Here is a 14,768-nt window from a genome sequence, read left to right on the forward strand (position 1 = left end):
ACGTCTTTGAAACGAAGCCGCAGATTCGCCACATTCAACGTGCACTAACCCCGTGGGAAAAGCGTCGGTTCCGGTAGAAAATAAAACAAATAATTCAGACAACTCTCCGAGCAGACGATGAGAATATATATTACGATGAAAACGTGGTAAAAATGTCCATACGGGTCCTTTTATTAAAAAGAAGAGCCGAGAAATAGACCCTTTGTGTGGCGAATGTGTCGACGCGCGGCGTAACGTTACAGCAACGGTTCGCCTCTTTTGTTCAACCGAGTTCCTGCTTTTTTTCTTCTTCTTTCTTTCTTCTTTTTTTCCCTCCACGCAATTCAATGATCTGGATATTATATCGTTTTTATGAACACATTTTCATCGCAGATGAATCTCGTCTGGGATTATCTAATGATTGGGAAGGAAAAAATCGACCTGCAACCCGTCGCGATCTGGTGTGAGGTTTCCGAAGCGCGCAGTCTCGAGGAACGTGGAGTAGTAAGTGTTTATAAGACCAGTCCAGATCTGTAGACCGGGTTCAGGTGTGGTGGGAGGTGGGCTACATGTTAAAGGATGTATATGTGTAAGCTGGAAACACAATGTAAAAAAAAAATGCATAATGAGCACGCCTGTATGTTTTTTTTTTTTTTTACCTCGTATTGCTCAACATTTTAAACATATTCCACCTCTAGATAATGATAATTAATTGATTGGCCCACCTTAGTTGTTTAATTCAGCGTTATACGAGGTCCCCCACATACCGTAGTAACAGTTAGTGCGCTAACCTCGGCTGGTATACTGTCATTTTATGCTGCTCGGGACACACACACACACACACACACACAGGGGTGAGGTTATTGTGGAGGGAAACACACACAACAGTGACGCCGCCGGAGGCTTGAATGGTCATCTCAAGTTACAGTCCAGGTTATCTTAACTAAAGAAAAAACACTCTTGCGCATTTATTATTTTTTACCGGTAATTATATAAAAAAAATAACACTCCGCTACCTTTTGAAGTTAAGCTAGCGCGCCGCTCTCGTGCGGCTAACGTTTTGTAGCACGCGAATTAAACTAAAAAAAAAAAACACCACCACCACCTCGGCTAAATTGACGTCAGTAAGATTCACAACAAACGTTATTATTTTTTATAACGTTAACTCGTTAGTAGTTAGCCTTGTTGTGTGTGTGTAGCTAACTGCTAGCGCTGCCTGATGTTGTTGTTAGCTAGCTGCCGTTAGCTCGCTAGCTAATGCAGTGTTTCATTGTTTGGGAGGAGGGAATGCTACGGCTAAAGTTAGCTGAATTGGAAAAGTCTCGTAGTTGGTTTATGGGGGGTTTCGTCTCGTGTGTGTTGTTGTTCATGTTATTTAGCCGTTTGTTACGCTGCGCAGTTAAAACCGGACGCGACTCGTTAGTCGGCTAACAATAACAGCATAAATATTGACCCAAATTGCACCTGTTACTGGGTAACCACACGCATATACACACAGTTTGTATCCACTGGGAGAGTGACGTGGGGGGTATCACGTGACTGCACCACATAACAGGTGCACAGTGTGTTTTGTAAACTGTAATTCAGTGACCAGCAGCTATTACCTGTCTGATTATTATAAGTCTGATCCCGCCTTCTCTCTCTTTTCAGATGTAAACTGGAGCAGCGTCTGTCCCAGCAGTGGCCGTCGGCACAATGGGGCTGGACTTTGACGTAAAGACGTTCTGTCACAACCTGCGGGCCACCAAGCCCCCGTACGAGTGCCCCGTGGAGACCTGCCGCAAGGTCTACAAGAGCTACAGTGGCATTGAGTACCACCTCTACCACTATGACCACGACAACCCGACCCCCGCGCAGGCCCTGCCCCAGAAGAAGAGGAAAGGGCGGCCCCCTCGCGCCTCGTTGGCAGGATCGGGGGACACGGACGATGGTGGAGGAGGGGGTAACGGCGGTGGTGGTGGAGGGCTGGGGCATGGTGGCGGCGGCAACACGCCGGGGAGCCCCAACCGGTCGGATTGCTCGCACTCCCCGGGCAGAGAGACAATGACCTACGCCCAGGCGCAGCGCATGGTGGAGCTGGAGTTCCAAGGACGCATCCACCGCATCAGCATCTTTGACAACATCGACGTGGTGTCGGAGGACGACAGCGATGGCGAGGACACTCCGGCGTCTGGTGGTGGTGGTGGTGGTGGCGGCGGAGGAGGAGGAGGGGGAGGTGGAGGAGGGGGGGTGTGTAACGGTAGCGACGGAGGAGCTGGAGGCGGCGATGTGGGAGTCGGTGGGAAGGACCGGTCGGACATCCCATCCTCTAACGGAGGCAAATCCACGCCGAAGTCCGGGAAACATAAGAGTAAAGAGAAGAAGAAGGACGGCTCGTCTCATCATCACAGCGCTCAGTCCGGCCCCGCGGTCAAGCTGCCTGAGGCGGTGTTCAGAGAACTGGACCAGGAGAGACCAGATGCCCCCCCGAGACCATCATCCTACTACAGGTCTGTATGGAGATATTAAAACACACAGACAAACAGACGAAGCAAAGCATAACAGTACAATATATGACGGGGAATTTAAGGATAAAGAAGTCTCTTTTTTTGTACAGAACTTTTCGTTGTGGATTAGTTTGACCTTAAATATTATTTTCTCTTTCTACAGAAAGTTGAAATTGGAAAATATCCTCAATCACTTACTTTTTTCCCCACTCTGGTGATCAGATACATCGATAAGTCCGTGGAGGAGCTGGACGAGGAGGTGGAGTACGACATCGACGAGGAAGACTACATCTGGCTGGACATCATGAACGACAAACGGCGGCGTGACGGTGTGACGCCGATCCCTCAGGAGGTCTTTGAATATCTCATGGACCGCTTAGAGAAGGAGTCCTATTTTGAGAGCCACAACAAGGTACCTAAACTCGGAAGCAAAAATAACGTTTGAATACATGAATGCAACTCTGATCTTTCTACTTCTCTCCGCCAGGCCGACCCCAGCACCCTTATCGACGAAGACGCCGTCTGCTGCATCTGCAACGACGGCGAGTGTCAGAACAGCAACGTGATCCTGTTCTGCGACATGTGCAACCTGGCGGTGCACCAGGAGTGCTACGGCGTGCCCTACATCCCCGAGGGCCAGTGGTTGTGCCGGCGCTGCCTGCAGTCGCCGAGCAGAGCCGTGGACTGCGCCCTCTGTCCCAACAAGGGGGGCGCGTTCAAGCAGACGGACGACGCGCGCTGGGCTCACGTCGTCTGCGCCCTCTGGATCCCCGAGGTAAACCCACCACATCGCCACGGAGACGGGGAGATACGGAGGAAAATCACAATACCTCAATATCGATTATTGGTGCTTTTTACAAAATCATTAGTAATGTGAATGTAATGACAAAGTGGGGAAAGAATACTACAGTAATAGAACAGTTTTGTAAGTTCTAGAAAATTACATCACTCAACTATAACGTAGCCTTTAAACCCGGTAAAGGACACTTATGCCATATATTGTATCTAAAATCTAGACAATATGTACAGTATCTGTCTTATATCTAGATATCGATATATGAATATACTGCCGAGCTCTAACCTCTGCATGCGTTCCTGATCAATACATAATCTTGCAGATGTTGAACTGCACAAACACACGCAGCTTTCGGTGTTTGCTTTTCTTTCTTGCAGAATTAAAATTAAAAAACACACACGTGTTTAACCGCATTAACTGATGTTGCTTGCAGAGTCCAGGACTGTGAGGGTGAAGTTGCGCCTTTACGGATGGTTGCTTAGCTTCTTTAGTCGCATGTTAAGTTAAAAGCATGTTGGAGAAAAATATAATATAATATATATATATATATATATATATATACTGTATATATGATGTCTTCAGATATCTTCATTCTAGACATGTTAATGACTACTGGCTGGTTGCAAAAGGGTTGTTTTGTTGTTCTGGCGCCTGAGCAGATAAGGTGGTCCTTGGTCTGAGAGACAGTTCCCTGTAGAAGACCTGAGGTCACGATGCCCCGGGGAGCATTTGGTATCTGTATTTGGTGTTTACGCAACTAACTGAGGCTCTACGAGGTTTCATTATTCATCTTCGAGAAGAATCATCAACTAGTGCTAAGATTTCCACAGCATAGCACCAGGCTCACCAAACTGAAGTGATATAGTGTTAATATAGAGATTAACTGGGTTCAGTGAGTCGGTACGACACTTATTTCTTCTTCCTCTCCTCAGGTCTGCTTCGCGAACACAGTCTTCCTGGAGCCGATCGACAGCATCGAGCACATTCCTCCCGCCCGCTGGAAGCTCACCTGCTACATCTGCAAGCAGCGGGGTTCGGGCGCCTGCATCCAGTGTCACAAAGCCAACTGCTACACGGCCTTCCACGTCACCTGCGCCCAGCAGGCGGGCCTCTACATGAAAATGGAGCCGGTCCGAGAGACCGGGGCCAACGGCACCTCGTTCAGCGTCCGCAAGACGGCCTACTGCGACATCCACACGCCGCCCGGGTCGGCCCGGCCTCTGGCGGGAGTGGGCGGAGCCAGCATGGGCTCGTCGCACAGCGACGGGGAGCTGGAGGAGGACGACGAGCCGAGCATCGGCCACGACGACGACTCCAAGGGCTGGAGCTCGGAGCGAGCCAAGAGGGCGAAGGCCAAGTCCCGGCTGAAGATGAAGAGGGCGAGGAAGATCTTAGCCGAGAGGAGAGCTGCTGCACCGGTGGTGTCTGTGCCCTGCATACCTCCACACAGGTACGTTGCATGCTACACGTACATGCTACACGTACATGCTACACGTACATGCTACATAAAATAAGATGATCCTTAATTAGTCCCACAGTTGGGAAATTGTGGATTAACAGGCCGACCCGAACCAAAACAATCACATATTAGGTTAATTTGGAACTTTTTACAATTATTTGTATTGCATACTAATTGTTCTGTAAATCACCCATATCTCCTCGGCCCAGTTTTTTCAAAGTAATTGGATTTGGGATTGGAAGTCTTGAAGATGGGTTTTTCAAAAGGAATTTGTCTATTTTGTAGTTATACTGGATATTTAGTCTTTTTATTTGGTTCTTTTCTGATTAAAACATCAACGACATGATTTGTTGTTATGTGTTGTGATGAGGCAAGGCCATTTTATTTGTATCGCACCTTTCAACAACGAGGCATTTCAAAGTGCTTTACATAAAACATTAAAAGCATTGGAGAAAAAGCAATAAAAATAAATAAAGACAAGAATATCAAAGGAATGAAAGTCAGCGTCAAACTTATCATACTGATCCTGATTTAACTCTTTTAAACAACTGGGCCTTGGATCAAGGGGAGACTTTCCTTTTTTACAATTAAAACAAAGAGTTTGGCATTTGTAAGATGGGAGTACAAGAGATAAAGTAGCGTTAGTTTCTCTGCAGGCTGAGCAAAATCACCAGCAACCTGACGGTACCCAGGAAAAGCCAGTTCATGCAGCGACTTCACAGCTACTGGACCCTGAAGAGGCAGAGCCGCAACGGCGTCCCTCTGCTCCGCCGGCTCCAAACCCACCTGCAGTCCCAACGGCACATCGAGCCGCTCCCGCCACAACCTCCGTCGCAACTCCCTCCGGTGACTTGATTTTTTAGTGTGTTTCTGTAATCCTGTTCTTGGCCTCATTCAGGAGTTGACTAACATGATTTTTGGGGGGGTTTGCGTGTGTTGGTGTTGCAGAGGGACAGCGAGGAGAAGCAGTGCGCTCTGAAGGAGCAGCTGAAGGCCTGGCAGAGACTCAGACACGACCTGGAGCGAGCCCGGCTGCTGGTGGAGCTCATCCGCAAGAGGGAGAAGCTCAAGAGGGAAACGGTGAGACACACGCCTGGTTTCTCTTAGTTTTATTCATTCAGTCAGCAGCATTACATTGTTGAAAACAGGGTTGGTATGGGTGATGGAAATCCTTGAAATCACTTGAAGTGTTTTCCAGGTTTCATTTAGAAAAAAGTGCTTGAAATGTCTGTTCTATTCGATGACAATTATGATATAACAGAGAAAAGAAGATCTCCATATTTGAGGGACTGAAAACAGCATTTTCATTCATTACTTTCGATGATGAACAGATGATGAAAATAATGCATGAGTTTTCCTTTCATTTGTGGTCCTTCTGTAAAAAGCTGTCTCCAAACATCATGTTGGTTGTTTAGAGGACAATAACATCTCATTTAATGTGATGAACAAGTGACAGAATAAGTAGACTGAATACTGACCATTGGATTGATACAAAGATGGAGTGCTTGAATTTGACTTTGGAAAAGGTGTAGGAACCCTGTAGAAAGAGAGTTGTGTCTGTGTTCAGATTAAAGTGCAGCAGATGGCGCTGGAGATGCAGCTGACTCCCTTCCTGGTGCTACTGAGGACTACGTTGGAACAGTTACAAGAAAGGGACATAAACAACTTCTTTACCGAGCCTGTACCGCTGGCAGAGGTAAACACACACACACACACACTCAGGAGGTTTGCATGTTACCTTTTAGCATTGCATATTAGCTCTGTGTCCTCTTTACAAGATTTGAGAGATCCTTGCCCTCTCCTCTCCAGGTGCCAGACTACCTGGACCACATCGACACTCCGATGGACTTCCAGACCATGTGGAACCTGCTGGAGTCCCACCGCTACCTCACGTTCGAGGCCTTTGAGGCCGACTTCGGCCTCATCGTCAACAACTGCCTCAAGTACAACGCCAAGGACACGGTCTTCTACCGCGCCGCCCTGCGGCTCCGAGAGATGGGCGGCTCCGTCATCAGGACGGCCAGGCGGCACGCCGAGCGGATAGGCTTCGACTACGAGGCCGGCATTCACCTCCCCCGGGAGCCGAGCCCGGAGAGCCAGCGGGACCAGGACAGGGACCGGGAGAGGGAGCGGGAACGAGAGCGGGAACGAGAACGGGAGCGTGAACGGGAGCGGGAACGGGACAGGGATCGAGAACGAGACAGAGAACGGGATCGAGAACGAGACAGGGAACGGGATCGAGACAGGGAACGGGATCGAGACAGGGAACGGGACCGAGACAGAGAACGAGACCGGCCGCTGTCCTCTAATGAAGATGGTAAGATCAGAAAGCATCAAAGTTCAGAGTATTTAAACTGATTTATCTTTGGCAAAGAGAAATTCTAGGTGTCGGTTCTTCAGTCAGTCGATACTTGAATTTGTAGATGAAATGCTCTCTCTAAAGGTTTAACTGTCTTATTGCTGGTGGTGTTTGTTTTTTCTTTCCTTTCCCTTATTGAGTTGCAGCTAGAATACATTCCGTGTCACAACAGTATTAGAAGTATGTGGAAGAAGATGCTTAATAGAAATATTTTGAAAAAGATGCATGGTGCAGTAAAGTAACTTAACCAATAGGTGGCGCATGAGATTTATTTTTTTCTGCCATTAAAACGGATGTGGTGCAGCTTATATTACACAAATTTCACAGAAACATCCCTTTGTTAGTTTCCAGTCATATTAGACTTCCTTCATAATTACTCTCGTTGTTTCTCTGAAGGTGTCTAACCCCCTCTCCCCCCCGTCTCTCTCAGACCTGCTCCTGCCAGAGAATCGCCGACGGCTGCCACTGGAGGAGCAGCTGCATTACCTGCAGGCGCGTCTCGACGAGGTCAGCCTGGGAAAGCACAGCATCGGCCAGTCTCGGAGAGCCAAAGCTCTGCGCAAGGAGATCAGCGTCGTCAAAAGGAAGCTTGCACACCAGCGGGAGGGGGGCTCCGGCATGGGGGGCCGGGAGTCCGTGGGAGGCGGGGATCGGGGTTCGTCCCTCCCCCATCACCCGTCGTCTTCGGGGCACCACGACGAAGGGGGAGAGAGCAGCAGCCAGGAGATCGGTGGGAAAGGTGAATGATCAGTGATGTGCATGAAGATGAGAAGTTGCGTGATGATGATGTCATTTTAAACCCGTGAACCCTCTCCTCCTGCTGCAGATATGGGCGTGTCCTCGTCAGCCCTGGCTCCCGAGGTGGGCCGCCGCACCTCCGTCCTCTTCTCCAAGAAGAACCAGAAAATGGCCGGACCCCCCAAAAGGCCCGGACGACCCCCGAAGAACCGGGACGCTGGTTACGGCGGGGCCGGTTTGGGCCCGAGCCCCATCGGACCCCCTCAGCTGCCGATGCTGTCGCCAAGGCAACAGAGGAAGAGGCCGCGCAGCCCGCGAAGCAGCTCCAGCTCCGACAGCGACAGCGACAACGACGACCTGCTCCCAGGTACGAGGGATAATACGTGTTTTACTTTTAATAAATGCAAAAAAAGAAAAAAACGTAATAAATGCGCAAATTTGCGAGTTTATAAAGTAGCAAATTTGCAACTTTATTATGTTGCAAATTCTTACGTTTTTAAACTAGCAAATTGGCAACTTTATTAAGTTGCAAATTCGTACATTTTTACATTAGGAAATTTGCGATTTTTATTTTTTTAATTCGCAAATTTGCAGCTTTATTAAGTTGCAAATTCGTATGTTTTTAAATTAGCAAATTTGCGATTTTTTCTCTCTCAGAATATTGCCCCCCTCTCACCTCTACTTTCCTCACCCCCTCACTCTCTTTTCCCCCCCGCAGGTTTGCCAAGTAACGGTTTCGACGGCGGGAACCAGCCGGTGACGGAGAGCTTCCGCGTCTACAGAAGCGAGTCCCGGCTCCCTCGATCCAGCTCCGACTCCGAGTCCACGACCAGCAGCAGCAGCAGCGCCGCCTCCGACCGGACCAGGTGATTAGTGCACAAACATCACACACTTACGGTACGGGGTTTACTCCCCAGCGCTCCCATCGGCCCCGGTTCCAGCCGCGAACCGCGAGCTTCTTTAGAAAGCCGAGTTTAGCCATTTATCGTGGTGACACATTAACACACGGGGTGATGTAAGGTCAGGGCAGTGTGTCTAAGCCTGGCGGTGAGTGTTTTTGGCCGTCCTTAATGGTCAGGAAATCAGTTAATGCAGCTTTAAAAAGGAACAGTTCAGTTTGCTAAATACGTGTATTTGCTTTGCAGTGACTTCCTGGAGTCTCGTCATCACTTTGATGTTGCCAGGCAGCCAGCGGAGACTCCAGGAAGTCACTGCACCCGACCCCTGGTTACCAAGAAACCGTTCCAGCATGTAAATCCCCGTAAAAAAACTGCAACTCTGTCGTCTTTACATGATTGTTTATGTCGGATCAGGAAACCACGATACAGGCGCCGTGGCACCAACGAGGATTTGTTTATTTTAAAACCGGATTAAATCACGGTTTTAACGTTAAATCGTGCTGCTACGAATTTAAAAACTAGCTTTAAATGAGGAGATTCAATTAAAATCCCCCCCCATAAACGTCAGATTCAATTTAATTCTCTTGAACTAAAACTTTAAGCTGCAAGCATGCATTATATTTGTTCATTCATTTTAATTTGATGAAACTATTTGATTGAAACTTGGATCGACTACACAGAGACTTGTATTGTGCAGCAGAGCTCTGCTTAGTTTTAAATCTGAATGTAATAGTTTTGCTAAACTCTGACTAGAAGTCATTCTAGATTAACCCTTAAGAACCTGTGAGCTTCATCCTTGACTTAAACTCATGAAACAAACTTTAACCTTAAAAAAGCTTGTTTATTTGTATAAAGGTAACTCTCAACCAGTTTGACAATTCAAATGCTTTAATAACGCGTCCCATTTTACATTTATACTGTTCTGACCACATTTCTTGAACAAATTTATATAAAACAAGATGTGAAAATATATTGTCGTGACGTAAATCGGTCTTTTAACCTTAAAATTGTAACATAAAATCCTTGTTGGTGCAACTCAGCCACAGTGTTTCTGTCATTTCTGAGCTTGTCAGCTGCTCGTAGGTCTTTTTTTTATTATCAAAGTGAGATTCCTGGTTTCTTGATGCTAAGCTAAGATGGTTTCATGCACAGGTATGAGTGACAGCAAATGAAAGTCCTAGTAGTGTCAGCCAACCATCCCATGGGTGTTTGAGCTTTTATGCAGAATGCAAGTATAAAATAAGAAAATGAGATCAGCCAGTGTCTCGTTAAGCAGCTAATAGAGTTATCTGTATAACACACTTGTAGTAGAGCTGTGATGACCTTCTCCGTCCCGTCTCTCTCTCCCCTCGCAGCACGACGCCGTCCAAACAAGGCAGAGGAAAGGCGTCGTTCTCTCGCTCTGCCTTCCAGGAGGACAGCAGCGAGGAGACGTCGGGCACTGAGAACGATTCCTACTCGGTCGGAGGCTCGCGGAGCGTCTCGCACTGTAAGCACCACGACTTTCTATTCACGTAGACACTAGCTGTGTGTCATTACAGTTAGTTGTTATAGCTGTGTATGAATACAGTTAGTTGTTATAGCTGTGTATGAATACAGTTAGCTTTTACAGCTGTTTTAAATACAGTTAGCTTTTATAGCTGTGTATGAATACAGTTAGCTTTTATAGCTGTGTATGAATACAGTTAGCTTTTATAGCTGTGTATGAATACAGTTAGCTTTTATAGCTGTGTATGAATACAGTTAGCTTTTACAGCTGTTTTAACTACAGTTAGCTTTTATAGCTGTTTTAAATACAGTTAGCTTTTATAGCTGTGTATGAATACAGTTAGCTTTCATAGCTGTGTATGAATACAGTTAGCTTTCATAGCTGTGTATGAATACAGTTAGCTTTTATAGCCGTGTATGAATACAGTTAGCTTTTATAGCCGTGTATGAATACAGTTAGCTTTTATAGCTGTGTATGAATACAGTTAGCTTTTATAGCCGTGTATGAATACAGTTAGCTTTTATTCACGTAGACAGAAAGTGTCTTCTCGGAATGATTTGCATGTTAACGAAGTTGCTAATTCATTACGAGACAGCTGCGATATCTTAAGTGTGTGTAATCAGTCTGATTAATCGCACTCTGATATGATGCGACTCATCTTGAGTACCGATGGGAAAAAATACTATTAACTCGATCAAACTTCTATTTATCGAAATGATCTGAATACATTACATTTTTAAAATGTCGCTCTGCAACATATAATGTATTCTACCTTATATGTATTTATTTATTTATCTATATGTGTGTATATATATATATATATATAATATATAAATCCATCCTGAAAATCAAACCTCCCCACTTATTCCACCAATGAATATAGAAATCCTAGGATAGAATTGGTGACACGATGCAAAGATGATGTCACGTGCAGAGATGCTACTGATTGGTTAGTTTGTGGTTGATGAAACAAAGAAAGAAGCTACTAAAACTGAAAGCTGAGAATCCAGTCACAACATTTTGGTTGTTTTCTGTAATGTGGAGAAGAGTGAACTTTGCTGGAATGGCAAGTCGAGACTGTTTGTTCAGGACGCCCCCCAACCCAACCCGGCTCTCGTTGCGGTCTTGTTGGAGCCGGGTCTTGAAGATGTCCCCTCACTGCAGAAAACAAATCATTGTTACAATGTTTTTTCTTCGCCGTTGTTCAGCTAGTAGCGAGGTTGCACAATGGTGACCGTCTACCTGTTCCTGTGTCCCCCCCTTACCGTCCAGTGGTGCGGAGCCGGTCCAGGTCCGGGTGCTGGATGACCTCTGACGACTACTCTGCTCTGGATGCTCTGGACCTGGTGTGGGCCAAGTGCCGAGGCTACCCCTCGTATCCCGCTCTGGTGAGTGTGGACCCTGTACCTGCACTGTTCTGCAGGTTAATGGCTGCATGTCTAACCCGACCCCCCTTTGTTTGTTTGCCTGCAGATCATTGACCCGAAGATGCCCAGGGAGGGGGTGTTCCACCGGGGAGTCCCGATCCCGGTCCCCCCTTTGGACGTGCTGAAACTCGGGGAGCAAATGACCCAAGAGGCCAGGGAGCACCTGTTCCTGGTCCTCTTCTTTGACAACAAGAGAACCTGGTCAGCACCTCTTTTCTCATCTTATATTAACTCACTGTAGTTCGTCTTTTCTCCTCCTTTGTTTTTTTTTTTTAAACGGGTCAAACACAAGCGGCATGTGAAACAGTTGTTACTGGATGTGTGACACGAGAACGTCTGCAGCAGTTCAAAGGAAACTGAAGTGCAAGACGGCAGTTCAGCTGAAATAGGGCAAACGTGGTTTTTGAGAATACAAGAGGAAGGGGGGGGTCATGTTTTAGGTCACGGTGTGCTGCGCCATCATATATGTTCAAGGTTCAAGAAAGGAACAAAACAGCTAGTGTTGCTTTTAAAACCGATGATCTTCTCGGAGGTTCAGAAGTTTTCTTTAGACCGGGTCTGGACCTGCAGGGGGGTTACAGGAGGATTTGATTTGATTTTATCTTCTATTTTCCTCAAAAACAAAGTACAATATTTACATGACATAGAATAAGTCATACAAATATGAAAATAAGTTTGACGGGGTTTATCAGGGTAGCCAAAAAAAAGTCTTTAGTTAACATTCATGTCTGCAGTACGCCTTTTGAGCCGCACGATATGCAAATATTATGACTTTTAATCTCTTATGAAAGGCTCGCTTTTGTTTTATGTGAGGAAATGAAAAGAATGAGATGGATTAATTACAAAGTATTGAACTTGTTTCCTGTAACGCATGCATAAAAACAAACATCTCTAAAATGTGAAATGGCTGTAAAAAAAATAGTCACGAATGTTAATTTATGCACAAATCTGGCTTTCTTATGATTTATTGAAAAGACCTACAGTGGGTTGGTATTGTTTGTAACTTTTTTTAAAAGTGAGTTCCTAGAAAACAAATTCAAAGAGTCAAGAACGACTTTTATCATCACACACACATTAGAAAGGGTTTCCCTTCACACAGGGACCTCAAATAGAAAATCCGACGGTAAAGAATACACGTTAAAATATTAATAAACGTATAAAAAGTATTATTGACTAAGTATAATGAATGAATTCAGCAGCACGTGTTTCTGCGTTTCCAGGCAGTGGCTGCCGCGCTCCAAGCTGGTGCCGCTCGGCGTGGACCAGGAGCTGGACAAGGAGAAGATGCTGGAGGGCAGGAAGTCCAACATCCGCAAGTCTGTGCAGGTGGCGTACCACCGGGCCATGCAGCACCGCAGCAAGGTGCAGGGAGACCCCAGCAGCGAGACCAGCGACAGCGACTGAAGGAGTCCGGAGACCTCCATCCCGGAACGAACCAAGGAACATGGAAGGAGGGGGGGGGGAAGGAAAGGGACAAACCATCCACTACATCGGCCCCCCAAGACACACACCATGCACACTAAGCCGTATTTAATCTGACGTGTAAAATATTGTATTTAAGAGAATTGAAGAAATACATTTTGAATTAATAATAATTATGGAAAAGATTAGCTAATATGCTCGGAATCACCAATCAAAGAAAGAATATTGAGTTGGATATGTTTAATAATGAACAAGACGATGGTTTACACGGTGTTACACTACGATCCTCTCTTCACCAGTCATGTGTCGGGGGTGAAAACGTACGTAGTGGACATCGAATCACGCGCAGCCACACACAGCCCCCCCCTCCCGGAAAAAACAACAATAAACCAGGTCAGCGGAGCACAACCAGAGACTGTGGCAGCCTGAACATTTGGGGCAAACCAACATTAATGTTATTTATTCTGCTTACTTCTTCATAACAAGGTCCACAAGGGAGGGGGGGCTACTTCGAATCACTCCTGCCACACAAAGACACTGTCTGGTCCTTTTTTCTTTTCTTTTTTTTCGTCTGTCACTCTTTGTTAACACGGCGTCTCGTCACGCAGGTCGACGAATAATAATGAGGACTAAAACTGAAACCACGCGATCGCCTCGCCGTCTGTCTTAGATTCAGGCTGCAGGCTTTAGAACTTTTATATATACAGATTGCATAAAAAGATAGAAGTTTAATAATAAAAAAAATTGAGTTTTTTAAAAACGTGTGGCTTATGTCTCTCTCTGTGTGTGTGTGTGTCTGTCTTTCCACAGGAATTGTGACTGAAACTGAACTGATTCACATAAGCTGGTAAAAACCCTCCAGGGTTGGTACGGGTGCTGGAAATCCTTGAAAACACTTGAATTATAGTGTGGTGTTTTCAAGGTTTGAAAAGGTCTTGGATTTAGACTAAAGGTCTTGAAATGTGTGTTGTATGTGATGACATCTATGATATAACAGAGAAAAGAAGATCTCCATATTTGAGGGACTGAAAACAGCATTTTCTGACATTTCTTTATGAAAAATGACTTTTGATGATGAACAGATGATGAAAATAGTTGGTGATTATATTTCTGTGGATCTGTTAGTGGAATTAGTTTTCCTTTCATTTGTGGTCCTTCTGTAAAAAGCTGTCTCCAAACATCATGTTGGTTGTTTAGAGGACAATAACATCTCATTTAATGTGATGAACAAGTGACATCATAAGTAGACTGAATACTGACCATTGGATTGGTACAAATATGGAGTTTACCACAGCTGGAAGGGGCTGGAAAAGCATGGAAATGCACCTTGAAGTGCTTGAATTTGACTTTGGAAAAGGTGTATGAACTCTAGCCCTCCTTTGGGTGCCAGATTTGCTGTCGGGTCACATGAAGAGTTGTGTTCAGTTAGGAACAGGCTTCCTCCATCTGGGCGTAGAATCGTGTTTCATAGAAGTATGAGACGGTAACGGTAAATGTAGAGTTGTTTGCGTCGGGTTTCTTGCATTGTGCAACCCTTTCTGTACACACTGGTTCTGCAGGTCAGACCACCTTTTACAGGAAGGCATGATCATGTCTGGGGGGGTTTTGTGCAGAGGGGCGCCAGATAAACCTTGTGTGTTGCGTCAATGCCTTAAATGTCATATCAAATGTCATGTCCAGAAGAGTAATACCACACAGAGAACAGATGCTTTAA

The 14,768-nt window shown here is 45.9% G+C and overlaps 1 protein-coding gene across 2 annotated transcripts; it reads left to right on the forward strand.

Moving 5' to 3' along the window:
- Nucleotides 1–230: 230 nt before the first annotated feature.
- Nucleotides 231–13,796, forward strand: brpf1 (bromodomain and PHD finger containing, 1). 2 transcript variants are annotated; one of them, XM_084016109.1, is made up of 16 exons: nt 231–483; nt 1,630–2,468; nt 2,688–2,877; nt 2,953–3,240; nt 4,194–4,711; nt 5,377–5,566; nt 5,669–5,800; nt 6,288–6,416; nt 6,530–7,037; nt 7,510–7,818; nt 7,906–8,184; nt 8,536–8,683; nt 10,072–10,205; nt 11,478–11,593; nt 11,679–11,833; nt 12,853–13,796. In XM_084016109.1, the coding sequence occupies exons 2-16, from the start codon at nt 1,675–1,677 to the stop codon at nt 13,034–13,036; spliced, it is 4,074 nt and encodes a 1,357-aa protein (XP_083872235.1). In that variant the 5' UTR covers nt 231–483; nt 1,630–1,674; the 3' UTR covers nt 13,037–13,796. The 2 variants fall into 2 exon arrangements, with proteins under 2 accessions (XP_083872235.1, XP_083872234.1); XM_084016108.1 differs by having other exon boundaries at nt 5,377–5,565; nt 5,659–5,800.
- Nucleotides 13,797–14,768: the final 972 nt, after the last annotated feature.

This window comes from Eutrigla gurnardus (assembly GCF_963514095.1).
Source record: "Eutrigla gurnardus genome assembly, chromosome: 8".
In the NCBI taxonomy this organism is placed as follows: domain Eukaryota; kingdom Metazoa; phylum Chordata; class Actinopteri; order Perciformes; family Triglidae; genus Eutrigla; species Eutrigla gurnardus.

Excerpts from the sequence above, each read along its gene's own strand:
- brpf1 (XM_084016108.1), top strand. The coding sequence starts at position 1,675 with ATGGGGCTGGACTTTGACGTAAAGACGTTCTGTCACAACCTGCGGGCC. Across the intron at positions 10,206-11,477 it reads CTCGCGGAGCGTCTCGCACT|TGGTGCGGAGCCGGTCCAGG; the intron begins GTAAGCACCACG and ends CTTACCGTCCAG. Across the intron at positions 11,834-12,852 it reads TTTGACAACAAGAGAACCTG|GCAGTGGCTGCCGCGCTCCA; the intron begins GTCAGCACCTCT and ends CTGCGTTTCCAG.